The 26,626-nt window shown below is 33.0% G+C and overlaps 1 protein-coding gene across 6 annotated transcripts in view; it reads left to right on the top strand.

The window, feature by feature from the left end:
• The window catches only part of TBC1D5 (TBC1 domain family member 5), a 438,974-nt gene that overhangs the window by 242,740 nt on the left and 169,608 nt on the right, over positions 1-26,626 (top strand). For all 6 annotated transcript variants that reach the window (XM_087917673.1, XM_026708141.2, XM_087917675.1 and 3 more), the window contains 6 exons: positions 12,804-12,871; positions 15,114-15,216; positions 21,270-21,358; positions 23,326-23,376; positions 23,465-23,534; positions 26,017-26,189. In XM_087917673.1, the coding sequence (XP_087773799.1) occupies positions 12,804-12,871; positions 15,114-15,216; positions 21,270-21,358; positions 23,326-23,376; positions 23,465-23,534; positions 26,017-26,189 (554 nt within the window). The remainder of the gene's footprint in view (positions 1-12,803; positions 12,872-15,113; positions 15,217-21,269; positions 21,359-23,325; positions 23,377-23,464; positions 23,535-26,016; positions 26,190-26,626) is intronic.

Genomic DNA, 26,626 nt, shown 5'->3' with positions numbered 1-26,626 from the left:
TGAATACCATCACTGCTGTTTAAAATCATGGTTAGCAATAGAAATTCCTATCCATTACCATTGTTAGGTGAGAACAACCTATATTACACTTGATAAGGTCCACATATATAGGCATTGATTTTGTTGCTTAAACTGACTATTATTGGTTTGTTTCAAACTGAGTTCTTTATTATTTCCACATGTGTAGTCAGAATCCTGCCAATTTAAAGCACTCTACTATCTGCATCTATCATATACTCTGACAACTATAAGGAAAGCTCTGTCTTCATCTTCTTTCATACAAAATATGTGGACTGAATTGTTTCTTATTCCTTTGGCATGTACCCTCTCCCTTCTGGGAATTTAAACTACTACATTCCATCATAGAAATCAGCAAGTTGTCCTCCTGCTTCATTTCAGTCTCCTAGGCCATATTATCCAACTATATTTTTCTCCTTATTTTTTCCAATTTTTTCATTCCAGATTCCAGTCATAAGCTGCATATTATGGTCATAAAATTCATCAACCTCCTTTTCTTCTGTATCTGTGATTGAAGCATAAGTTTGGATAATTGCCATATTAACTATGTCAACCATATTGACATCTTGATTGTCCAAAAAGTTTAATTGATATTATTTGGTCATGATTAGTCATGACTGCATTGTAGCCAAGTACTGTTCTTATTATACATTTCCTAACTATTAAAGCAATACTTCTTTATTTTTGATTTCCTTATAGTAAACACAACTACCTGAAAACAACCAATTCTAGTCAATTTTAATTTGTTGTTTCCAATTTGCAGTTGATTTATTTCACCTTTCACTATATTAGGTTTTTCCATATTAAGCCTTCTTATGTTCCATATACTGGGAATCCTTGCTTAATGTCTACTCTCTCAGCTACCATTCAAAGTTATGACAAAGCTGAACGATAGGTCCTTATAATCACAGTCGTTGCAATCACTGCAGTCACGTGATTGTGATTCAGATTCTTGACAACTATCTCCCAATTATGTCATGGTGTCCTCCAAGATCACAATTTGCAACTTCTGTTGTCAGCTATCAACAAGCAATGGGAAAGCAAGCAGGAAGTCTCCAACAGTGATCACAAAACTGTGGGATGTTATGATTATATATTATAACCCTAACCCTATGATTCATCTAACAGAGACTGCTGTTATAAGTCACATGATATTGTACCTTATAGTCACATCACTTGGCAACTGTGTTCCCCATTCCAATTATTTTCGGTAAGCAAGGATTTGGGATTTTTCCTTCATGGCAATTTCTGTGACCATAGCTGCATTTTGTTATACTATTTATAAAACCAGACACACTTCGATTACTTTGATTGGTTTGTAAACTATAATGTCAAATTATATGGCAACATTTATTTACAGTCCCAGTTCTTCCTTAATAATTTGTTGATTGCCATCTATCATTTGGCACCATATCATTATTAACTTTTATTCATCGGTGTAAAATACAGGAATAATTTACCTGCTTTCAAAATAATGCTTTTGTCGTTATTACTGGCCTCTAGCACTTTCCTATATTGCTGTTGCCCAATGAAGATACCTTGAGTGATCATGCTGGGATTGTAGACATTTGTCATCAAGTATTGTTATTCTTATCCCAGGAACAAATCTTCTACCACAGTGAGGCAACATAGCAGGACTTTGGAATACAAAGTGTACCATATATTGGACAATACACAATCCAATAATTATGTTGAATGTATAATTCCAGTAGGTAAAAATTATTGAAAATCTTCCACATTTAGCATTTTTAAAAATCTGGCTTTGAGATTAAATGTTCTCTCAAAAGCAATAAAAAAATCCCTGAGAGAAATCATTGAATATGCCATTTACAAGAGTAGCAAAATTACTGTCTTGTAACTTTCCATTCTTCAGTATATTACAGAGAAATACTTGAGATCAGTAATATTTTAAATTATAAGTGATGTGTGCACATTTAAAGAAAACACATTTATAATAGATTAAGGTAGTTTTTCAACTGCTGTTTTGCCTGGGTTTGGGGATGCTAAGCTCTTTACCTGTTCTCCTTATATATGACAATATTTAAAGCACATAAAATTTGGAACCACCTCGCAGCTCTGTTTGGGTGGCATATATTGCACTGTGAACAACTTTCCCCAAATCTCACTGTTTCTCATTAGTTGTAATATTTTCATATCATATTTTGATTCCAAAAATAGGAATTGTTCAGAATGAACTCTGCAGTTAGATTATTTTTAAAAAAATGCTGTCTTCACAATGATGTGCAGTTAAAAAAAAAGCAGGTGTCTAATAGAATAACATTATTCCTTTTTTTAAACAAATTTTATTAATTTTACAATTAAAAACAGATCAACAACACATACACAAATAGAAAAACAAGAAGAGAGCCAAGAAAAAAGAAAGAAAAGCAAAAAGAAAAGAGAAAGAAAAAAAAGAAAGAAAAAATGAACACTTTAAAAACATTCTCATTTTCGACAGTTTTTGTAAGAACTTTTCTTAATTTATACGATATACGCACATCTTATCCATATATATGTTAATATTACAATCATGTAAGTTTATCCCATTCTTTTTTACCTTATAAAATAAGGTCTATCTTTGATCTAACCATTTATACCAGCAATTCTAATTGTTATAATATATTGAGGAATCTTTGTTTTTTAGGGCTAAAGTTAATTTGTCCATTTCTGCACAGTCTGAGATTTTTTGGATGATCATCTGTTCTGTAGGTATGTGAGGTAGTTTCCATCACTGAGCAAACGCTAGCCTGGCCGCTGTTAATATATGTATTGTTATATACTTCACTTTTTTAGGTAGCTGTTTATCGAAAATCCCTAACAGGAAGGACTCTGGTTTATACTCAATCTGTTCTTTTGTTATATCTTCTAGCCACTTTCTAATTCTTTGCCAGTATTTCTGGGTTTCTTTACAGGACCACCACATATGAACAAAAGTTCCATCTATTCTTTTATATTTCCAACATTTCGGGCTCATCTTGGGGTGCATCTTCGTTAACCTCGAAGGAGGCAGATGCCATCTTAAAACATTTTATAAGCGTTTTCTTTATAAGCTGCTGATTTGGTGATCTTGTTTCTACTCCAAATCTTTTCCCATTCTGTTAATGTGATACTCTGTCCAACGTTCCTACTCCAGGCTATCATATTCCCTTTAACTGTCTCTTCTTCTAATTCTACTTCTAGTAGGTAGTTGTAAAATTTAGTTATATATTTTTTGTCTGATCCTAGTAAAATTTTGTCTAAATGCTGGAGTTTATTATTAATTCCGAATTCTTTTTTGTCCTGTTTGTATCTACTGTGAATTTGGAGATATACCCACTGATCTATTTTAAATCCCCGCTCTTGCAGCACTTGTCATGTTTTCAAATTTTCTTGTGCATCTAATAAATCTTTGTATTTGATCATTTTAGTAATGTCCAGATTGTTTGGATGAGTCATCGCCTCCATTGTCAATAACCAAAATGGTACTTTTAAATAGTGTTTTTTCCGTACTTTTTTCCAATTGGTTAATAGTGAATCTCTAATTAAGTGTCTGTGGAAATATGTCTGATTGACTTTCCCTACCTCCCATAAAAAGGTGTGCCATCCCCTTTGCAAGTCGTGGCCTTCTAACAGTAGCGTTCTTTTGTTGAATAAATTCACCCAATCTTTTAATCATACTAAAGCGGCTGCCGTATAATATAATTCCCAATTTGGAAGTGCCAGTCCACCCCTGCTCTTCAAATCCTGTAATGCCTTTACATTAATTCTAGATTTCTTTCCTTGCCAAATGAATTTAACTGTTATTTTGTTGAGTTCTTAAAAAAAAAAGTTATGTAATTTGATTGGAATCATCTGAAATAAGTATAAGAATTTTGATAGAATATTCATTTTGATAGAAGCAATCCTACCCAATAGTGAAAGTTGCAACCTACTCCATGATTCTAGATCTATCTTTACTTGTTGCAACAATTTATCATAGTTATTCTTTTTGAGTGTCTTACAATGTGGTGTTAGCCATATTCCTAAATATTTAACTTTCTTTGTTACCTGTATTCCCATACTTTCTTCTAATTCCTTTTTCTGTTCTTCTGTTAAATTTTTAGTCATTAGTTTTGTTTTCTTTCTATTGATTTTAAGTCCTGCTACTGCACCGAATTGTTCTAGTTCTTTTATCAATTTATGTCCTTTTTCTATTGGTTCCTCCATAAAGAAAACCATATCATCTGCAAATGCTTGCAATTTGTATTCTTTTTTAATCTCCAATCATTTAATCTCCAGATTTTGCCTAATTCATGTTAATAGTGTTTCTAAAGCGAATATGAAGAGGAGGGGTGAGAGAGGGCAACCCTGTCTAACTCCTTTTTCTATTTTTATTGGTCGAGTGTATTCCCCATTTATTATGATATTGGCCTGCTGTGTATCGTAAATTGTTGTTATGATATTTTCAAATTTGGTGCCTAAATTCATATTATAAATTTTTTGAATTAAGAATTGCCAATTTAAGTTATCGAATGCCTTTTCTGCATCTAAAAACATGAGTGCAGTTTGTTTTTCAGGATGGGCTTCATAAAATTCTAGAACATCTATTACTGTTCTTAAATTATTCCTTATCTGTCTAGTCGGGAGAAATCCATTTTGGTCTTCATGTATATACAAATTTAAAACTCGTTTTAGTCTGTTAGCTGTGATAGAGGAGAATATTTTGTAGTTGGTGTTTAGGAATGAAATTGATCTGTAGTTGTTAATATATCTAAGGTCAGATTCCTCCTTCGGGATCAGGGAAATCAATGCTCTCCTCCACGAATCCGGCATCCTGGCTGCCAGTAAAACCTCGTTAAACACTTCCATCATAAATGGTCCAATTTGTTCCGCAATTGCCTTATATAATTCTCCCGGGATCCCATCTGGCCCCGGGGTTTTATTATTCCCCTGATTCTCTATTGCTGATTTCAATTCGGACCAAGTAATATCTTTATTTAATGATTCTGTCAATTCATCTCCGATTACTTTATCTTTTATTTCATCTAAGTAATTTCTTATTTTGTCCTCATTGACTTCTTTTTTATATAACTGTTCAAAGTATTTGTGTACAATGTCTTTTTTCTTTTCTATCTCTTGTTGTATGTTGCCCTTCTCGTCTATTAATTGGAATATCAATCTCTTTTCTTTCTTTTTTAAGTTTATAAGATAGCCATCTCCCTGGTTTATTAGCATATTCAAAATAAATTTGTTTGGTCATTTTCAAATTTGTTTCCATTTTTTCTTGTTCGATTAAGTTCAAATTATGTTTGACTGTTATTATTTGATTTTGTATTCTTTGATCTTTAGGGGTCTTTTGTAATTGGGTTTCTATTTCCTTAATTTGTTGTTGTAATTTATTTTGTTGAGCATATTTTCTTTTATTTCTCATGGCATTATAAGAGATTGTAATACCTCTTATAACTGCCTTCAATGTGTCCCAGATATTTTGTTTCGAGGTTACATCGTTATCATTTTCCTTTAGAAAATAGTTTAATTCCTCCTTAAGTTTATTAGTATACTCTTTTTCTCTTATTAATTGGATGTTTAATGTCCATCTTTTCTTTGGTTTTTCCCTACCTTTCCAAATTATTTGAATTGGGTTATGATCCGCCCATTCATTTGGTAAAATTTCGATTCCTTTTATTTCATTTGCAATTTCCCCATTCATCCACGCCATATCTATTCTTGTCCATATTTGATGTGGGTTAGAGTAAAATGTAAATTGTTTTTGTTCGGGGTATAATCTTCTCCATAAGTCCACCAAACTTAACTCTTTCATCATTTCCTTACATGTCTTAGGAAACTCTCTTTTTCCTTTTTTGTTCTTCTTCACATTACTATGGTTCTTTTGGTAATCAGCAGTAAAGTTAAAATCTCCTATAATATAGATATTCCTTTTTTCAAATCCTATTATTTTTTGATGTAAATATTTAAAAAACTCTTTCTGATCTTCGTTTGGGGCATAAATTACTACTAATAGAATTGAAATGGTATTGAATGAGATCTGTAAAACCAGAGTTCTTCCTTCCGGATCTGACCAAACTAAATCTGCTTTTAGATCATCTTTCACGTATATTGCAATCCCTTTTTTTTTTTTGTCTGCTGGTCCAGGAAATAGCTTCCCTAGTTTCGGCAAGTCTAAGTATCTTTCATCTACTTTCTTTATGTGAGTTTCTTGTAAACATATTATGTCGGCATTTTGTTTAATTAATTTAGCTATTATCCTTTTCCTTTTTGTAGTTGAATTCAAACCATTTATATTAATGGATAAAAGTTTCTTTTCTTCATCCATTTAGTTAGATCTGTTTCGCTCTTTGTCTCGTGATAATTCCGCTCTCTCCTTGTGCTTGCTGTGGACTAGATTCTTCTCTCCTGAGGTGGGTAGTTGTTTCCTTGGTTTCTTGGGGATCCTTCTTTTTTATTTCTATGGTGACTTTGGTCTTCCTGTGAAATTCTTTTTAATTCCTCCTTATTACTTTGATTTTCCATGCCTACTAGTTGTTCATAAAAGTCTTGAGCCCTTTCCATAGAATCTATTTTGATTTTTCTTTCTTTCCATGTTACTAACATCTCCTCTGGGATTAGCCATTTGAATAGAATTCTTTTCTGATTTAGATAACTAGCTAGAAAATTTATAGTCTCATCTTATTTCCCTTACTTTCCTTGGAATTTGCTTAAGGATCAAAATTTCTTTGCCTTTATACATTATTGTTCCATCTCTAGATATCCTAAATATTATATCTTGGACACTCTTTCTCACAAAACGAATGTGAACCTCTCTCGGGCATTTATGATGGGCATAAATGCCCATATCGCGGGCATTTATCACATAGTTGGTACTGACCCTGTAGACTTCATCAAATTCCCTGAGTATGTCGTCTTTGTGTTTTCCCAATAGTTCGGCCAATATTTCTGCCATTAGCTGATCTAGATCTTCTTCCTTGGATTCCTCCACATTCTGGAATCTCAGGTATGCAGCCGCCTTATCCATTTCTAGGTAGACCAATGAATCTTCCATTTCTTTGCTTACATTTTTTAATTCTTCGTCTACCCTTTCCAAATTCTTTTCCGTTCGTTCCGTCCTTGTCTCTATTTCTTTTATCATTGTTTCATTTTTTTCAAGAGCCTGTTGTAGTGTTCCAATCTTGTCCTCTACCTTAAGAATGTCTGCTTTCATCTCGGCTTTTAACTTTCCTATCTCTTCTTTTAATTCACTAATATCCGCTCTTGTTTCATTATGGTTTTTAATCATTATTTCTTGAAGTTTTGTCATTGATTCTTGCAGGGTTAGCAAAGTTGATTGTATATTAGCGTTCGAGACATTAGTTTGTTTTTCCCCTGGTAGCGATTCTTCTATGGTTTTTTGGATTGTAGGCGAGGCAGTTGCCAGAGTGGTTGTTAAAGTCGGAGTAGCCTTCCTTCCAGTTTTCAGGGCCGTGGTTGTTGTAGAAGTCATTTCTTTTAATATTTGTTTTTGTTGTTGGATTATATTATGTTGTCCCAAATTACCATTCAGTATTATAACCCCTATATTAGAATTTCAATATCTAATTTCTTAGTCTACCTATCTACTAAATTGTTGAATTCTGTGCTTTTAACTAGTAACTAAAATATATGAATATATGTTATTTTTGATCTTATGTCTCCAATCACATATATGATTTTGTACAATCTATATTCAAATGCTATGCAACACTATACAACACTATATGACATTCCATATGATAAATATATATAACAAGTAATATGTCAAGTCCGACCAGGTTTCAGTTTTATAAGATTATAGGTTTTGTAAATATAAATATATTTTTATTTAATCTTGTCTAACCCTATCTGAGTATTAAATATTCTAAGAATTCTAAGTCACCAATATTTTTGAGCCAAAAAGATATTATTTGCCCCCAATAAGTTGATTATAATCACACACTAAATTATACTATTATAGCATTAAATATTAAATATTAATATTAAATCTTATGCTTATTAATTATATAGTTCTTAACCTTCTTGCTATTTTCCTTATCAAACTGGTCGAAGTATGACTATCCCTAATATTACTAATTATTCAAAACAATTAAATCAGTTAGCAGTTCGATCTAACATTCAATATACGTTTCCTAAATAGATAAATTTATAGCTGTTCTAGAGAGAAAATGAAAGGAAAAAAGGAATTTGCCTTAACACCAAAAAAATCAGTAAATAGTAGAGAAGGTAAAAAGTTTAACAGAGTAATACCAAGGGAAAACCGGGAAGGAAGAGGGGAGGGCAATAAGAAGATGGATTTTTAGAGTCAGATTTAAGTCCACCATTTCTAGGCTTCTGTATTTTTCTTCAAACACACTGGAAGCAGGGAGGCAAAAAGTGCTGAATAATAGCTGCCAGCAATCAGTCTCTTCCAAAACTTCCAAATTTCTTTTTTTTTTTTGTAATTGCTTCTCAGTTCCATACCTTGCTTTCCTTCATTTACAGCCTCTACTTCAGTTAGTACAGAATAAAATAAAGCTCTCCTCAGGATCAGTTAAAGGTCTATTGAGCAATGACTTCGGAGTTTCAGTGTATCTCATATGGCGTCGCGTTACCCTTTCTTCACCAGCCTTGCTCCTCTTCGGGTTTTTAACCTAGGGAGTCTATCAATATAACAGTCCACTCAAGAATTCAAAATTCTCCACGCTTTCCAACTCTTTCCAACAATTTCTTCCTAACTTTGTAGTCTTCTCCTTTCAATCACTGTAATCCACACTTTCATTTCGGTCTGCCGAGCCTTTCTGCCCACGCTTGTCAAGCTTTTGCTTTTTTAGCCGCTTTTCTTTCAGGCTTCCGACCGATATTAGCACAAAAAATCACTTGCCGATCTCACTCTCCACAATTAAACTCTTCCTGCCACCTCTTTCTCCACCAATCTTACGAACTGTCACTTACTCGCTTTTCACATCGGAGGCAGTCCGGACTTTGGAGCTGCCATTGACAGGCAGCTGGCTCTTGCACCCTGGGCTCTGGAGGTCTTCTCTTTGCTGCCAGGGGGTTGCCTTCCCTCACACTGCAACCCGAGTTTCCTCAACACCGACACGAATCTCTCCGGGATTTGGGTATCCTCTGGGGATCGCACCAAGCGCAAGAAGAGATAAGCTGAAACTGCAGACGGGCTTCTGCACCTCTATATGTCCTTATCTTGCCACCGGAAGTCCAGTAACATTATTCCTTAAAGCCACTTGTGTGCTAGTAAAATAAGTGAATGATTTGGTTTTTTTATAAAACTAGACAACATATTTATAATTCCTCATCTCTACAATTATATCTTTGGTTGTCAAAATAAATTAAAAGGCAGTTCTCTATCAACAGTTGGATGCATATAAGTAGACACTTAAACAAAAAGTAGACCTTTAACCATCATTTATGGAATTATTTTGCCTACTAACATCCTATATGCTATTCCATGTTTTCAATTACTGGAGCAATAAAATGATCCCTGAGGATAGGATTTTTTTTCACTAGCTTTTCAAAAGGAAGACAGAGTATCACAATTTAAATCTCATCATAGTTAAGGAACATCTGCATAGAAGTTTTATTTTTTTACTATTATATGTTTTCAAAAGCTTATAGCTTTATAATACTGAAAATATTGCATCCCAGTTTTTTCTAATTGTTAAATTTGTAGTGTCACGTTGACCATGTAATCATAAGACTGTAAGTATTTTGAATTGTAATGTGGCAGATAAATGTATTTTTCTCCCACTAGGAGCAGGATTTATTTTCTCTCTGAAAAATTATTCTGAAATGAAAATATTGCAGATTCATACATTTAACAAGAATCTAGGTGTTTTTAAAACTTTCAAACTTTATATAAGAACAGAACGTATAGGACTTCCTCTATGGCTATAAGGACTAAGATGAAAAAACATACCAGGGTGTACCATATCTTCTAAAATCTTCTTCTTCAATCTTCTAAACTTGTGAAAATTACCAGGCTAAATTCTGAAATTTTTTAGCTAGAATTATTTGTAACTTTGGCTATTAATATTAGAATTGATTATGACTATTTAGAGTGAATTGTTCAGTAATAGATAATGACATATCAGGTGCAATTCATTTTTTAAACATTGTTCTAGAAACTGGAATTAATTATTACAGTTCATTATTTATGTTGTATCTTCATTTTCTAAGAATCAGCACCTGAACCCATTTATTTCCATGAGGCTATCCATCCATCAACCCATTATTTTTACTACATCTCTATTAAATGTCATCTTTGTCAATTAAACTGTCTTTTTATCTAACATAAATATAAAGTGGTACATAAGCTATACATAAACTTTTCATTCTTAAAATAGTGGAGTTCTTTATGAACATGCTCTTCAAATTCACCTTAAGGTCCACTATTCAAGTAATCAAGTGCACTTGATGTAACAATTTTTAAAGAGAAAACAAGGATGAAGATTCTCCTATCCAGAAGTGAAACGTACTCTGCATTCACTTTTTGCTGATAGAGCCTTAATGAGCAAGAAATCAGAGCAAGGGTTTTGTTTCATTCTCTGAGAGAGTTGCCACCTGTTCTTAGTCATTTAAAATAAAGTTAGTCATCAGCTTTAAACATTTTTGCAGCATTTTTTTTAAAAAAGCTGAATGTACTATGATTAATTCTTCTAGTGAATATCAAGTGTAATCAATAATGCTGGTATGTTGCCTGTTGAATAGTATTTCATATTAGACACACAGAGATAAAGATTGATTGCCTAGAGAGCAATTTATTACTATAAAAATGACATGTAACCAGAAACATTTAATTATGTTTTAACCTTTTTGTTATTTGTCAACAAACGAAACTATTTGCTTAATTTTGGAACAGAGTAACTTAATACCACTACTAAGCAAGTTTTCCATTCTTATCAGTGAAATATGTTTTGTCTAATTTAATGCCAACAATAGCCAATGAAGTAAAGATAATAATGTGATCAGTTTACAGTCAGTATTTTACAGAAAGTTTAATTTTTGCTCATATTGATATAAGCAAGAAAGAAAGAGTGCTATGATAAGGGTAGAATCTAGGCTCATCATAAGTAAACATTTCAGGCTTCAGCAATAATTTTTAAAATGTTTTAAAATTATTGCACAGTCTCACCAAGCATCATTTTTAAATTAGAATAGATAATATATTACAACTATATGACTTATGCCACCAGACTCAAAATTCTAGACCTAGAAAACCTAGAACTAGGCCGCCTTCAGTCCGATCTTAGTATATAAAATCATACATCGCAATGTTCTACCTGTCAATGAATACTTCAGCTTCAACCACAACAACACAAGAGCAAACAATAGATACAAATTCAAGGTTAATCGCACCAAACTTCATTGCAGGAAATACTACTTCAGCAACAGAGTGATCAGTGACTGGAATACTCTACCTGACTCTGTGGTTTCTTCCCCAAACCCCCAAAACTTTAACCTTAGACTGTCTACTATTGACCTCACCCCTTTCCTAAGAGGTCTGTAGGGAGTGTGCGGATAAGCACTCCAACGTGCCTACTGTCCCTGTGCTATTGTTTCTTTTATTTTTATTTTGTTATATGTATCCATGTATTCATAACTATGTTTTTACTTATACCTATTATCTTGTAAGCAATTGTCAAAAATAAATAAATAAAAATAAAACTATAGCAAAAAGCTTAAGAAAACCAAAATCAGAAATATTAAAATAAAAATTTTTATAGCTAAACTTACAAATAAATGTTCCTGAACAAAACAGTCATGCTGTTTTATTCCTGAACAAAACAATTGTGCAACAGTATCAGCAGCTGGGAGGGAGGGTTAGACAAGAGGCACACTTATGTCTACATAAATATATAGATATACATATATGGATGCAGTATGTATGCACATATATACATGCAGATACATTACATGTGCAGACATACTTTAAAATTGTAACAACGGCAAGCAGTTTATTCAGTTAATTAGTTAAAATCCCTTCCCCCCCAAAAAAAATTTTAAATATTCATTCTTTCTAGCAGATAGCAGTGGAATATTTGTAATTTTTGCAAATCATATAATTCAGGGTTTTTAATGTTTGATTTTTAGATGGACATTGATGGCTTAATGTGAGCATTACGACAGACATAGCTGAGATTTTGATTGAAAAGGGTGGGTTAATAAACAGGGCCTATATATAAGAAAATCACTTCTATGTGCAAAATGGGATGGTGTCAGCCTTCAAGAATCTTCTGCTTGTCTTTCTGGCTGCCATGTAACGGGGGGAGGGAGGATAAATTGGGCTTTGTGGAGGGGAAGAGTGCTGGAGGCTTGAGTTGGTGAAATGTAAAACTTGGGAAAACTTTCTTATTTATGGTTACTTGCTTACTGTGCAGCTGCTGCATCTTATTTATCCAGGCCAAGGTCAATGGCCAGATGTCTGAATCACCACCTGAAGATGCTCCACATGACATTATACACATCTCAGATGGATGGCCAGTTTGAACTATTGTGGGTGGGAACATTGCTATAACTTAGTATATGTGATTTTCACACCTAATGCCTCAGATCTTGAATTCTTTTGAATTCTTTTTTCACTTGATTTCCAGTAAAAGTCCTTTTCTCTATAACAATGGAGTCTAATGGTTTCTTTCTTGAATTGGCCTATTCTATTGATTATGTGTCCTCAAGTTTTTTTCCAGCTCCTAGTAACTATATAGGTGTGGTATGCCCTACCAGTTCAAATTTGGAGGTTTTTCGTCCCTGATGAATTCTATCATCATTGACCATCTTTCAAATAATAATTTATCCTTTTTCAGAGTCTTTGGAACAAATTTTTTCAGGACAAAGAACTTCGAAGCATGATTGAACAAGATGTAAAACGAACGTAAGCATCGTTATTAAACATTTTATAATATTCCATTTATATACAATACATTTTCCAGTTATGGGGCTATGTAGATATGGACAGCTAGAATTGCTAGTCAGCACTTATATGGATTTAAAGAAAAGTTTGGCTTATAGGTCATATTGTAGCTATATGCTTTTCCTTCCATGCCTCAAAGAACAGCAACTACTTCCTCATAACTTAAATATGTGTTTCAGTGAAACAAACAAACAAAAAATCTGCTGCATACAATCTTTTTTGATTAATGGAATAATTAGGGATTTTTAAACATGTATTTTGGAAAAACAATCGATATCAGAAGCCCGGCTTGCTCTAAAATGGCTGCCACGGAGAATGAGGGGTATAGCCAGTTATAAAATGTTCACTTCCCAATATACAAACTAATGATCTTTTGTCAAATCCTCTGCAACCTTCTATTTTTTTCTTTACTACCCTAGTTTACCACAGCTTTTTTCTGTCAGACATTTTTATTTTATGAGTTTATTACGTTTATTATAGAAGTTGACATTTTATGCAGCATAGCCACTAGCTGTGTTTTGCAAACATAAAAAAAATATTAAAATCGGATGAGGCAGGGAGACTGGGAGAGACCCACAGATGCATTGTTGCTCAGAGAACCAGATTGCTTATCCTGCATAGCCAAATATTTTTTATTTTCTAATTTGCCTTTTCATGTAATTTGTTTTTATTTTAAATCAGTACTAGAATGTTACATTAAAATATAATTATATGTATTTTTAAAAGAGTTTCTGTGAGAAATAAAAAAAGAATGAAAGGAACTCACAGATCTTATGATTAAATTATGTTTATAGTACAAGATTGAACAGATGATTTTCTGTAATTCCTAACACTTAATCAATAAAAAGTAATGTGTAATTAGTGAGAAATGTCATTCATCTAGAGGAATTTAGCATTGCTATTTTTGTGGATAACTTTCCTACTGTCAAAGACTCCTTCTTTAAGTATTCCTTATTATCATTGTGAATGTACTTTTATCTCTGTAGCCCTGGGTCATTCCTGTTAAAGAACTTATCAAAGCTAGAATTCAGATCCGGAAAATATTTTGTCAGAGAGAGAACTCTGATTGCATTAAGTAATTCCAATTAAGCTCAATTACTATTTATCTAGTATCTTTCTGTTATGATTATAGCATAGTTCTATATTGAAATTTGGGATAAGAAAATAGTTCCTATGGATTTTAAAATGCAACTCAGTATGATGCCTTTTTCTATTTATAGAATTAATAGGCATGTAACAAAACAATGCCCAGGAAACATTGACATTCTTTATTACTTTATATTGTGTGCCTATACTGAAGCTGAGTTTTCAGATATATTTATGCTGTTAGATGTATAATTAAAATCTGAATATGCTTTCATGTAAATGTTCGCAGATGGTATTTTTTGTTTTTAAAAGGGAACAGTTCAGAATGTTTAAGATTGTATAAATATCTAAGTTATAATTGGGGAATTAAAATTTGTATAAGTATAGTTTTGCTAGATTTAGAGCCATTGTAAAAATATTGCACTATTACTTTGACAAAGGGCATGATATGTTTAGAAAAAAATGTGTTCTTTAAAAAAAATGTTGTTAGTAAATTAAAAAAATCTTGTATATGCATCTTAGGTAGTTGCTTATTGCCATCTGAACAAATTACCCTGTTCATTTTTATTTTTAGTATTATATTTTCTCACTAGTCTAGATTAGAATGATTGAAATTTAAGAAAAAATGGGAGAGTCTGTTCAGTTCTCAGCTCCTGTCTAGGATTCAGAACATCCAAAATGAAATGAATAATAATCTTCTCAGTATATTTTCTGCCTTATTCTTTGTTTTTTTTATTTCTTATAGCACATTCTATTGATCTTTGCTAAACCTACTTTCATATTACTATAAACAGACTCCCATCATTCTGTGTTGCAGTTTCATAGAAATTTCTTCTTATTGCTGTTGTTTAGCTTTAGCTCAAATAAGAATCCATATGAAGTATGGTAATATATAAAATAAGTAAATCACATATAGGTGTAATTTCAATTCACAGATTATATGATAAATGTTATTGTGTATGATGGCAAAGCACTCTGAATGAGTAGTATACTCATAGGTTCATTGAGTAAAAAAAGGAAGAAATCTAACAATTTAAACCTATTGTAATCTTAAATCATTTTGAGCTCTGTCATTTATATCTATATCTATATATATTTTGTTATTGTTGTTAATCAGCTTTCCTGAAATGCAGTATTTCCAGGAAGAAAATGTGAGGAAAATTCTTACTGACATTCTCTTCTGTTACGCTCGGGAAAATGAGCAGTTACTTTATAAACAGGTAATGAAACATATTATACAAGTGGCAATCTTCGACTCAACATTTTTCCTATACTTCATACAATTAATTGAACTGCAAGACCTTCTTTATTATTCTAAAACTGGATATAAAGATTGAGAAAGTGAAAAATAAACCATTTTCTTAGCTGTGTTAAACAAGCCATTGTTGCATATGTTGTCCCTCTTCATGGTAAAGTACTCCAATTTTTTTTCAGTAATGCTGAAACTTATTTTCCATTTTCTTGTTAACTTCATTGCACTTTTTGCTAAAACTAATTGAAACAGATAAAAGGAAAAAAATTGATGTCAAATCTCTTGCTAATAGAAATTAAAGCATGTGTAAGTTGGGTTGGGCTTTCCTGGAAATAACATGAGTTGGATTTCTTGCAATTTTAAATTCATTACATCTTGAAACAAGCTTGAAATAGTTTAAGACAATAAGGTATCCATATCAACCAGGAAAAAATATAAAATCTGTCTATGTAAGAATCATTTTTCCTTCCAAATGAGGATGAGCTGAAGCTACCAAACAATTGCCTCTCCCTTAAATAATACAAAATGACTGAAATATGGTATTGAAATAAAATGACTGAAATATAATTCTCAGGAACAATCCAAAATTTTTGGCTATCTCAAGTCCAGAATAATTAGTAGATGACATTTTCATCTGTCTGTATTTTGACAGATTATGCAATCCCCTATTGTTCACACCTTTGTGAATGTACATATTTAGCCAAATAGAATATTAGTATCACACTACTTCATCAAATAAGACAAATTTCCATATAACAAATAAGAAAAGAATGTTTGCTAAAATGAACAACTCATCTTAGTTGGATATGCTTTATTACATGAAAACTGTGTGTGTAGTCAGACCATTTTTTTTAAAAAAACTTACCCATTTCCTCACAAGCTGTTAAGTTGTATTAGATGACCTGCTAAAAATAGACCATATTGTTAATAGTTATATTTTATTGAATTAATGAGATCGTTATCATTTTGTGAAATATCTTGCTGAGCTAACTGAAGCTGAAGAGATTATATAAGTGGTATTAATGAATTTTGAGTGCCTGGTCAAATGAACCTCTTCTTTTATCTGCTCATATTTGATTAATTCGTTAAGCAGTTTTCAGGTTCAGTTTTGTGATCCTACTTGCTGTCAAGGAAGAAAATGTTTCTGCTTCTGTTTTTGAGTTGTGTCATTCCCTGTTCTGTTTTTGAGCTGTATCATGACTTATCTAGAGGTAAAAATACTGTGGGAAGTAGTGGACATTTCATTTGTTTAGTATTTTTACACATTAAGATATGAATATTAATTGCCATAATAAGGATTTATATGTATATTATTAAAACTCTCATATCTATAACTTTTAATTTGACATTTTCAACCAGTGTACCTCAGATTAGCTAACTTACAATATACAGGATCTGTTAGTCCCATGAAATTGAAATTTGGTTAATTTTATAAAACATTTTATGACAGAAGCTTATTGTAAGTCATTTTATGACAATACAAAATTTCATTAAATTTTCAGCATGGGCTAATTTCAAGGAGATAAAGCTTTGAATACCTTTCCAAATTTTTAAGAACTTTTCCAATACATTCCAGTATAACTGCCATTGTTAAAGGCATGAGATATCTGGTAAGGAAATATCTCTGAAATAATGAGATATCAGGTCATATATTTCATGGATAATCATTTTATTTCTGTACTAAATGTATTGATATTATCCAAATTATATCATCAATATTATATCCAATATTATATCATCAATAATTTATCAAGATATTAAATTAATTATACATTTCAAATACACTCCATGTTGTAAAGTTTAATTTTTCTAAAATTTTAATAATTCTAATTTCAATAGTTGCTTGAATTCTTTTTCAATTCAATTCTTTGAAAAAGGTTTAGGCATCCTCTCTTGTCAAAATGTTTCTTATTGTTAAAATTGCTAGCCAGAAGCCTTCAACTATTTTATTTTAAAGTCTTTACTTTGTAATTATGATTTATTTTCACTTGCATATACTCTGAGAGATACCTAGAGGCCTCCTGATTGTTAAAAATAAACAAAACCACAGTTACAGTCTGAATGGAAAAGGAGATCAGAATATTTGTTATCTGTGGAATTGTCTTTCCCTGGCTAATTTTAGGCCCTATATTAAAAAGATTGAGCCTAATTTAGCTCTATTATTAGCATTATTAGCAATTTTATACTAGAAGAAAAGACCAAATCAGTTGGAAGGGTATGCAAATTTTTGTACCTGCCATATTTGCTGTTTTCTTATTTTGAATCTGTAAACAACCTCACATAAATCGCAAATTTTTATTCAAATTTGCAGGAAAATGACTTGTTTAATTTTGTGCTAAACTGTTTTGGCATGCTATTATATTTTCATTTTATTGGAAAAGTACAATGAATTTAGATTTGTTTTCTTAATTGTATCTGAAGGATACTTCTAGGTATTAACATTAAGGAGAATCAGTACTTAATTTCTTGTATCAAATCTACAAGTAAAGGATCTCTCTGCCAAATTCTTTTGGGATATAACTTTCACACAGACACCCTTATTACAATAACACAGGCAGTTATTTAACCTTAAAATATGCTTGTCTCTAAAGATGATTTAATTTAACTAAATGCTGTTTTGAATCAAGTAAAATTACAGTTCTAAATTTGAAGAATCATCCATATATGTTGAGAACATAGTTTATAATTTTTTTATAACTTCTTGCCTATATCAGAATATTTGGCTTATTGCACCATTTGAAATTATCATCTGGTCATACAAAGTAGTGTATTTTATTTCTAGCAAGTCTTTCATCCCTAAACATCATAAAATATTTGAAAGGATTCTAAAAGTAAGAAAGAAAGGATAGTACAATGATGTCATTTTATTCCAATACACACTTTTGAAGTATAAGAAAGAAGCCCAATGGAACTATCATTGAAACCTTAAATTTACAACATGTTTTTTTTTTAAATCTAACATTGTGTGCTGGCTATTGTGCTAAGAATTTTAAATAGAAAAAACTGAAATTCTAATTTTATTTCCAGTTTTCCTTTTTCTAATTTACATCTCTTTTAATTCATTAATCAGAAGTACTACTAAAATAACCCTTACTCCATTCTTATATCCTCTTTATATTATCCCAGAACTAAATATTATATGTCAAAATTAGTACAGAACTTGTGCCAAGCAGTTGTGATAAATTTTAAGCAAATATAGCTAATGATAACAGAAAAGTTTCTAATGTATTTGATTATTGTTTGAATTAATCAGTAATGAATAGTGCTGCTTAGTGTCTGCAGTCACACTTTGTTTTTTAACAATGCTTTGATACTCAAAGGAATTGTAGGATATAGATATACCCAATAATTACTGATTTTTGCTTTGGAAGATTTGTCCTGTATAATAGTTTATCTGCTTGTAAACAGTTTCTTCCTAAACATTGTTAAGGAAAATTGTTTTATGACTGAGCACGTTATTGGCAAAAGCAAAATTTAATAATACTGAAAATATACATCAGTTATGATGTATACTTTAAGGTTAAGTATTTTATTAAAAAATCATAACAATTGTGTGTGTGTGTGTGTGTGTGTGTGTGTGTGTGTGTGTGTATATACAGATGAACACAATACAGAAGCCTGATGACGGCAGATGAGATTCTGCCGAAACGTTGCTACAACTTTAAGACAACAACTATAATGACGTGGGAAAATGCCTGAACAAAGCTGAATACCATATATATCTATATCTATATCTAGTTGTGCTTTTAAAGTTGTAGCAACGTTTCGGCAGAATCTCATCTACCACCATCAGGCTTCTGTATAGTGTTCATCTGGGAGTCAGACTTTTACAGTGGTTTCAGATTTAAATTTGGGGCAGCCTATTGCTGTGCCAGAATGGTTTTTTCTTCATCCTGATTGGTTGGGAGTCTTGGTCTGTGTTTATTGGTCTTGGAGTTTGCTGTGTTCTCCCTGATTGGTGTTTCTAATATCTTCTGTCTGTTTTTTGGCTCTTTTTGTATCTTGATTGGCTGGCAACATTGTGTTACTTTATTGGAGGCCTTTAATGCAGCTTGGCTCTGGGTAAATGGACGGCTATCATTAGTTAGGAAGCTAGGTTTCATCTGGGTGCCTGGTTGGGGTGTGTTTGAGCTGGAGGTATCAGGGGGGATCTGTTTGTGCCCAGGTGTTTGCCTGGCTTGTGGTGTGGAGATTTTTTTGTTTGTGAGTGCAGGCTTCCAAATGATTGGCAGTCTGGTGGAATCATCTCTTCTATTCATGCTTTCTGGTCTTTTTTCAATCTCTATGGTTCTCTGATGATTCTGTGGCTGGGGTTTTCTATAGTGGCTAGGGTTTTGGTGCCATTGAAGTTGATGCTATGACCTGTGGCTTCCATGTGTTGGACTAGTGAGGAAGTGTGTTCCAGCTTTTTGACTGCATTTTTGTGTTCATCCAGGTGGGTACTTATTCTTCTATTGGTGTGTCCAATGTATGGCTGGGTATGATGCACAGGTGACTTCGTATATGCCTTGGTTTTCCAGGTTAATTTAATCTTTAGGGTTTCTAAGGATGGCTGCTATTTTTTTGTCTGTTTTGAAGGCAGTCTTGATGTGATGTCTGTGTAGTATCTTACTAATTTTGTCTGTGGTACCTCTTATGTAGGGCAGGACCTATGGAACAGCTGTCCTGTCCTACATAAGAGGTACTACAGACAAGATACTACACAGACATCACATCAAGACTGCCTTCAAAACAGACAGAATCATCAGAATCATCATCAAGCAGAACACAGCAAACTCCAAGACCAATAAACACAGACCAAGACTCCCAACCAATCAGGATGAAGAAAAAACCATTCTGGCACAGCAATAGGCTGCCCCAAATTTAAATCTGAAACCACTGTAAAAGTCTGACTCCCAGATGAACCCTATACAGAAGCCTGATGATGGCAGATGAGATTCTGCCGAAACGTCGCTTCAACTTTAAAAGCACAACTACAATGACGTGGGAAAATACCCGAACAAAGCTGAATGCCATATATATATATAACTATTAGCAATAAAAGCTCTGTAGCAGATAATACAAGCAAAGGGAAACTAACAGCAGAAATAAAACAGAGCAAATGTCTACAGTACATTCATTAACTTAATTCCTGAAATATGAATATGATAAAAAGTTTTTCACTTCATACTAGCAATGCAATATTGTAGTTTCTAAGTAATCTTTCTTAGACATTTTTTACAATGAGTGCTACCAGTACTGGGGAAAAAAATTTCACTGTCTTTGTCAGTGAAAACGGAGCTTGGAAGGGCCGCGGGCGTCCCTCCCAAGCTCCGTTTTCACTTGCAAGATGTTGCGGGAAGCTGTCATGGGTGAAAACGGAGCTCAGGAACCCATTTTTGCTGGCTGAGCACTTGAGTCAGCACAGGTGCCTCTGACACAAATGTCGATGTTGAACTGGCCATGCTCACCCTGGCCATGCCCACCTTGGCCCACCGAAGTCAAACACAACCCTGATGCGGTCCTCAGTGATACCAGGTTTGACAACCCTGGACTACTGTAATCAGGTAAAATATTTATATAGGCCATCAGTCTGTGTCATATAGTTAGTGGTCAACTAGGTTAATTCAGTTATTTCACAGCATGGATGTTGATATTCTTCACTTATCATTCTCTGTAATTGTTATAAAATGTAATTTCCTACCATTGAGGAGACTCTGTACTAACATCAGGACTAGTAATCATTGATTAGGTACTAGTCTTGATCCTCAATGAAAACCACAGTGGCTATGGGCTTTCTTCATTGTAGAGCTGTTATTATTCACAATAGTATTTTTTAAACAAAAGAAAGAGTTTTAAATAGATCTAAATGTGGTGAACTCCTTGATACTCTGCTATTTTAAAATCCTGTGATTTTTCCATTTGTTTGAGAATACTGTAAATACTGATTAAAATGTAATCTATATTAAAAGCACTCAGTAATACAGAGTTGATAAATTCTGATACACTAGACAAAATATAGAGTTTTCTTTTTAATTGTAGGGCATGCATGAACTTTTAGCACCAATTGTCTTTATTCTGCATTGTGACCACCAAGCTTTTCTACATGCAAGTGAAGCAGCACAACCAAGGTAGGCATACAATTTTTTTTCATACAAATACATTGCTACTAAAATAGAGTATGCATTTGGAACTCCAAGGGTAGTATCTATGACACTTGTCAGTTACCAAATCTTATTATATTTGAAGAATGCTACAATCACAAAGGAACATATTTTAACATTGATGAAGCTTTCCAAAGTCTGAAACTGCTGTGTTGCTTACTTCTACTGTTGTAGTTAGATATAGTAGATAATAAATACTAATACAAGAAATTTAACGATATATATTATTTTTTATTTTAAATCTTAAAACATAACTGTACAGTATATATCCAAACTTAATATATTGCTGTTTGGATTTCATGTTAAATAAATGTAAGCGTATGAATGCAAGCATATTTTAAAATATGTCACAATAGTAAAACCCCTATATGCATAAGAAGAAAACATACATTTCACAGATAAGCTCAATATATAACTTTATGAATAACTTAATAGGCTTTCATATTCAGTCCTCAGAAAGATTTTAGACCCAATCTGAAAAGATTTACATGTTGAAACTACTTAATATAGTGGTCCTCAAGTTACGAATGTAATGGAGCTTGGCAATTTCATTCATAACCTGAGAATTCATGGGAGTGAATCTTATACCTTGAATCACTCCCTCCTTTCACCCACACATTCACTAACCAAATGCACAATTCGTTAAGTGCACATGAGGCATTTCAGGTTGGGGAATGCCATGTGGGGGCTAAATGATGGAAAGCCACCTGCTTAAGACCATCCAAGGCCCCCTGACACACTGAAATATCTCATGTCCCCCACAGTTGATTCCCCCACAACCTGCTGCACCAGGTCACTTATTGTGTGAAGATCTAACAAGCTGTCTGTTCTCCAGCCTTTCAATTATGCCGTGTTCCTCCACAGCTTCATTTTGGTGTGTTCAGGTCTCGCCCGGCACTGCGACATTTGTCCTGCACAGAGTGTCAGAGGGGCGGGGGCGGGGGCGGGGCCCACCCCTCCTAACCTGGCCCACCCCTCCTAACCTCCATGCGAGCAAAGTGCAAGACAAATATTGCAAAGCCTCTGCAGTTGTTCGTGAGGGAGAATAATTGCTGAGGTGCTACAAGATCCGTAGTTTGGGGACTTGTTCATAAACACCAGGAGGTTCTTTTTGCATAACTTCGAATGTTCGCTAAGGGAGCACTCTTAATCACTCTTAATCCTGTATTGCTCATACTTTGAATAAGTCCTTTTCTATTATACTCAGCATCTAGGAGTCTTAAAATTCCAGTAAATTGGTTTATTATATTTATTTTTGGCAACAGCAGTTAAAACAATATATCAAGAGAACTATTACTTAGTAATATCATTTTGAATACTAATTAACCTAAAGAGCTTTTTCCGGAAGCAAAAAAAGCGGGGGGAGAATCTCCAAGATGCAAATTATTTCCATGCATATGTATGAAATTTGGTTAATATGTGCAGGATCTAATGAAGAAAAAAAAGTATTTTATTTTTCAGTGGTGCATTCGCTGGGGATATTATGCTTCTCTTTTCATATTAGAGTTCTAACCGCAAAAAAAATGAATAAGAATTATTGTAATTGATTAATTGCTGGTAAATAAAATTATTGTTTTTATTAAAATAAAGTACTGTTTTAATATTGTATTTGTCTGGTAAGCTTTTTGTTTGTTTTGAACAAACAGTAATCAATTATTCTAGATCAAATGTATTGAAATAATATATTGTGGTATTCAGTAATTAGTTATTTTGAATAATTAGATAGTTCTTTCATTGTTCTGAAGACAAGGTAACTAGTTTTTTTCCTGATCTATAGAAAGACTGATCTATAGAGAGAGTAAAGGCTCCATTTGTCTAAACTTGAATTATAATTTTAGTGATAAAGGCTAGTTTTACTTAGCTTGTATTTCTGTTTGAAGTTATTTAAGGAAATTTCAGAAATAAATGTTTAAATATGTATATATTTTTTCCAGTGAGGAGATGAAAGTTCTTTTGAATCCTGACTACTTGGAGCATGATGCATAGTATGTTCAGTAATTTTCATTTGTTCTTAAATTTATGATTCTGATTATTACAATTATTTTTCTTATATAATGATGTAATCTCTTTCAGTGCAATGTTCACCCATCTAATGAAAACAGCGGAACATTGGTTTTCAACCTATGAGCATGAAAGTCAAAAGGTACCTGTTGATAAAAATTCATATATAAAAATATTTTTATTTAATTACGTATAATATTGAATGAGAGTAAATATACCATTTAAAATATGTTGTAATAATATCTTTGAAGATTTTAGTCTTGGACAACTTAAAAGGTTTATAGTAAACAAATTTTATAGTTCCCTATTCATGTGTACTGTACCACATTAAAACAAAATTACATTAGTCTTTTTCAGACAGAGATTAGTAATCTTTATGCAGTTTTCAGCATCAATTGCTGTCTTTTTCTTCATGCCCAACTTTTAGCAACTCTGTGTGGCTTACAAATGCAAAATGAAAAAAGAATCCAGATCAATATATAAGCAAAAAGAAACCACCCAAGGATCTTACTTTTCATTCTGCCACAAAAAGCTAGAAAACTAACCAGATTTTTAACAACTTTCTGAACATCATCAGATTTTATCCATATAGATCTTTGTGGTGCAATTTCAAAAGCAGGTTCTGTAGCAAAGAGGGCATTTTTTTTGGATCCCAAAAGATAATATTGCCTAATTAATGGGACTTGAAGTGCATCCATTCTGTCTAATTGCATCAAATGGGCAGAAATAACTGGAAAAGAGTGGTCCCTCATATATTTATTTATTAAACAAATTTATGTTGCTGTCCCATCAGATGTATATCCTTAATAGATAGGACCCACAACATGCTATGCCTTCCTATTCTGGTGCACTGGATAGATGTAACAAGGGAGTGGTAGTCCTTCAAAGGCCCCAAGTCATGTAGGATTTTAAAGGTGTTGACCAACATCTTTTTATTCTGATCAAGTTTTTTTTTATATATATATGTATTTTCAATGCAGTGTAATGTCTGGGCATACAATTTTACAAAAAAGAAAGAGAAAAAAGAACCAAAAGGATAACATATACTGAAAATAACAATAATAATAATATAACAAAGTAATTTCTAATCATATTTATAATTTTATTCGCTTATCTTTGTTCCTCTTAAATATATTGATTTACATATAATTATAAACAACATTCATATTTTACTTGATCCCAACAATACTCTTTCTTTATCTAATTTCTACCTCTTATCTCTAACCATTGATAAAACCTGTTCCATGTTAAATTGTATTCTTCTTTATCTTTTATTTTCAATGTCCATCTATCCATCTCTGCACAGTCTAATATTTTCTGGATTATATTTTCATCTGGTGGGGTGTTCTCATTTTTCCAGTATTGTGCAAATATTATTCTTGCTATTGTCAATACATTAAGTATATAGTCCCTTTGTCATAATTTTCTGGTATTATACCTAACAAAAATATTTCTGGTTTAAAATCTATGTGTTGCTTAATCATCTTCTCCAATCACGTGTGTATTTTTGTCCAATATTTGCTTGCCCTCATACATGTCCACCAAAGATGATAATAGGTACCTGAGGGTGTTGACCAACATCTTGAGTTCCAAAAACAAATCAGGGTCTAGTAGACATGACACACTGCAATTTGAATCAACTGAAATTTCAAGATATTCTTCAAGGGTAGTTGCACTTAAATTACTTTAAGTAGTCCAAATGGGAGGTGACTAGGTTGTAGGTAACTATGAGAAGGGCTTTTTTGTCCAGGAATGGGCATATATCAGTCTCTGTGCCATGGAGGTCTTTGACGGTGATAATTAATGCTTTGTATTATACCTGAATTGCATAATATACTCACCTCCAGAGACTTGTTCTTCACCAGAAATGACTACCTTTAGGAAATGGAGGCATGGAAATGACTACCTTTAAATGGAGGCATTACATCTTTGTCATTTGGAATAATTAGGACAAAAAAATAGCTGTTCTCTGCCCTTATTGCCACAATGTCAGCAACACTTTCCCAGTAATGTCAGCAACACTTTGTTCAGTCAACTTTGTCCATCTGTTCTTCAGGCTTCTCTTCCGGCACTACATCATCCTGAGCATCTTGGAAAGCCAAGGAACAGCCCAGATTGGCACACAGTAAAAGATTGCATGAGAAATATGGCCCAGGGGCTAGCCCCTGCTCATTCTTTGGCTAAACTACGGCCTCTTTCAAACTGGGGCAATCTCATCTGGAAACCCTCAAAGACCATCATTTACCTGGAACAGGCTAATCAAACACACCCTACGTAATAGAATGAAAGTCAAGCCCATCTATTCATTTGACTTTTAAATTAGATACCATGGCATCTCCGAGCTGCATTTTTATAGTGCAATGGGAAGAATGTCCTCTTGATATTGTTGACTTATCATATTTGGTTTGTAGTCTTTATAGATTAATAAATTTAACAGTACTGCTTAGAACTTTTAAATCTGGAATCCTAAATGGAAATTTTTCTTTCCCTCTAGTAGAATGTTCAGTTGCAAGAGATATATATTTATGCTTCCACAGTCATGATTATTTTTTTGTAAACTCATATGGGCATCTCAGTTAATAAATGATTAAATTTATTTTTCTTGTTTTTATCAATTTTAATAGGAAAAAGATGCTGTGATGACCCCTATTCCGTTTGCAAGACCACAAGACTTAGGTCCATCAATAGCTATTGTTGCAAAAGTTAATCAGATCCAAGATCATTTGCTGAAGAAACATGACACTGAACTCTACATGCATTTGAACAGGCTTGAGATTGCACCACAAATTTATGGACTGTAAGTATTTGGTTTGATTAATTTTTAAATACAGGAAATGTTAAAATGTTAAATTTAAAACACATCAAACAGCAACTTTCAGTGATTTTCATCCATCATATGTGTTCCCTCTACTATCATATTTCTAGATATATTTTACAGTTCAGTGCTTCAGAGTTTACAAATATAATTGGTGTACTATGATAAAACCATGGAAAATAGAACCAAAGCAGTGGTGGTATTCAATTTTTTTTCTACCGGTTCTGTGGGCATGGCTTAATTTGTGGGTGTGGCTGGTCATGTGACTCTGTGGGCATGGCTTTATGATCACATGACCAGATGGGAATGGGTTTGTGGGCATGTCTTTGTGGTCGTGTGGGTGGTCGTGGTCAGGTGACCATATGATCAGCAAACCAAATACAAGTGGTCCTCACTTAATGGCCGGTTGCTTAGCAAGT

This window comes from Pseudonaja textilis, chromosome Z (assembly GCF_049901715.1).
Source record: "Pseudonaja textilis isolate UNSWEBS1 chromosome Z, rPseTex1.2, whole genome shotgun sequence".
In the NCBI taxonomy this organism is placed as follows: domain Eukaryota; kingdom Metazoa; phylum Chordata; class Lepidosauria; order Squamata; family Elapidae; genus Pseudonaja; species Pseudonaja textilis.
Note: the sequence above shows the minus strand (reverse complement) of the source record. Positions and strands in the feature narration are given on the sequence as shown.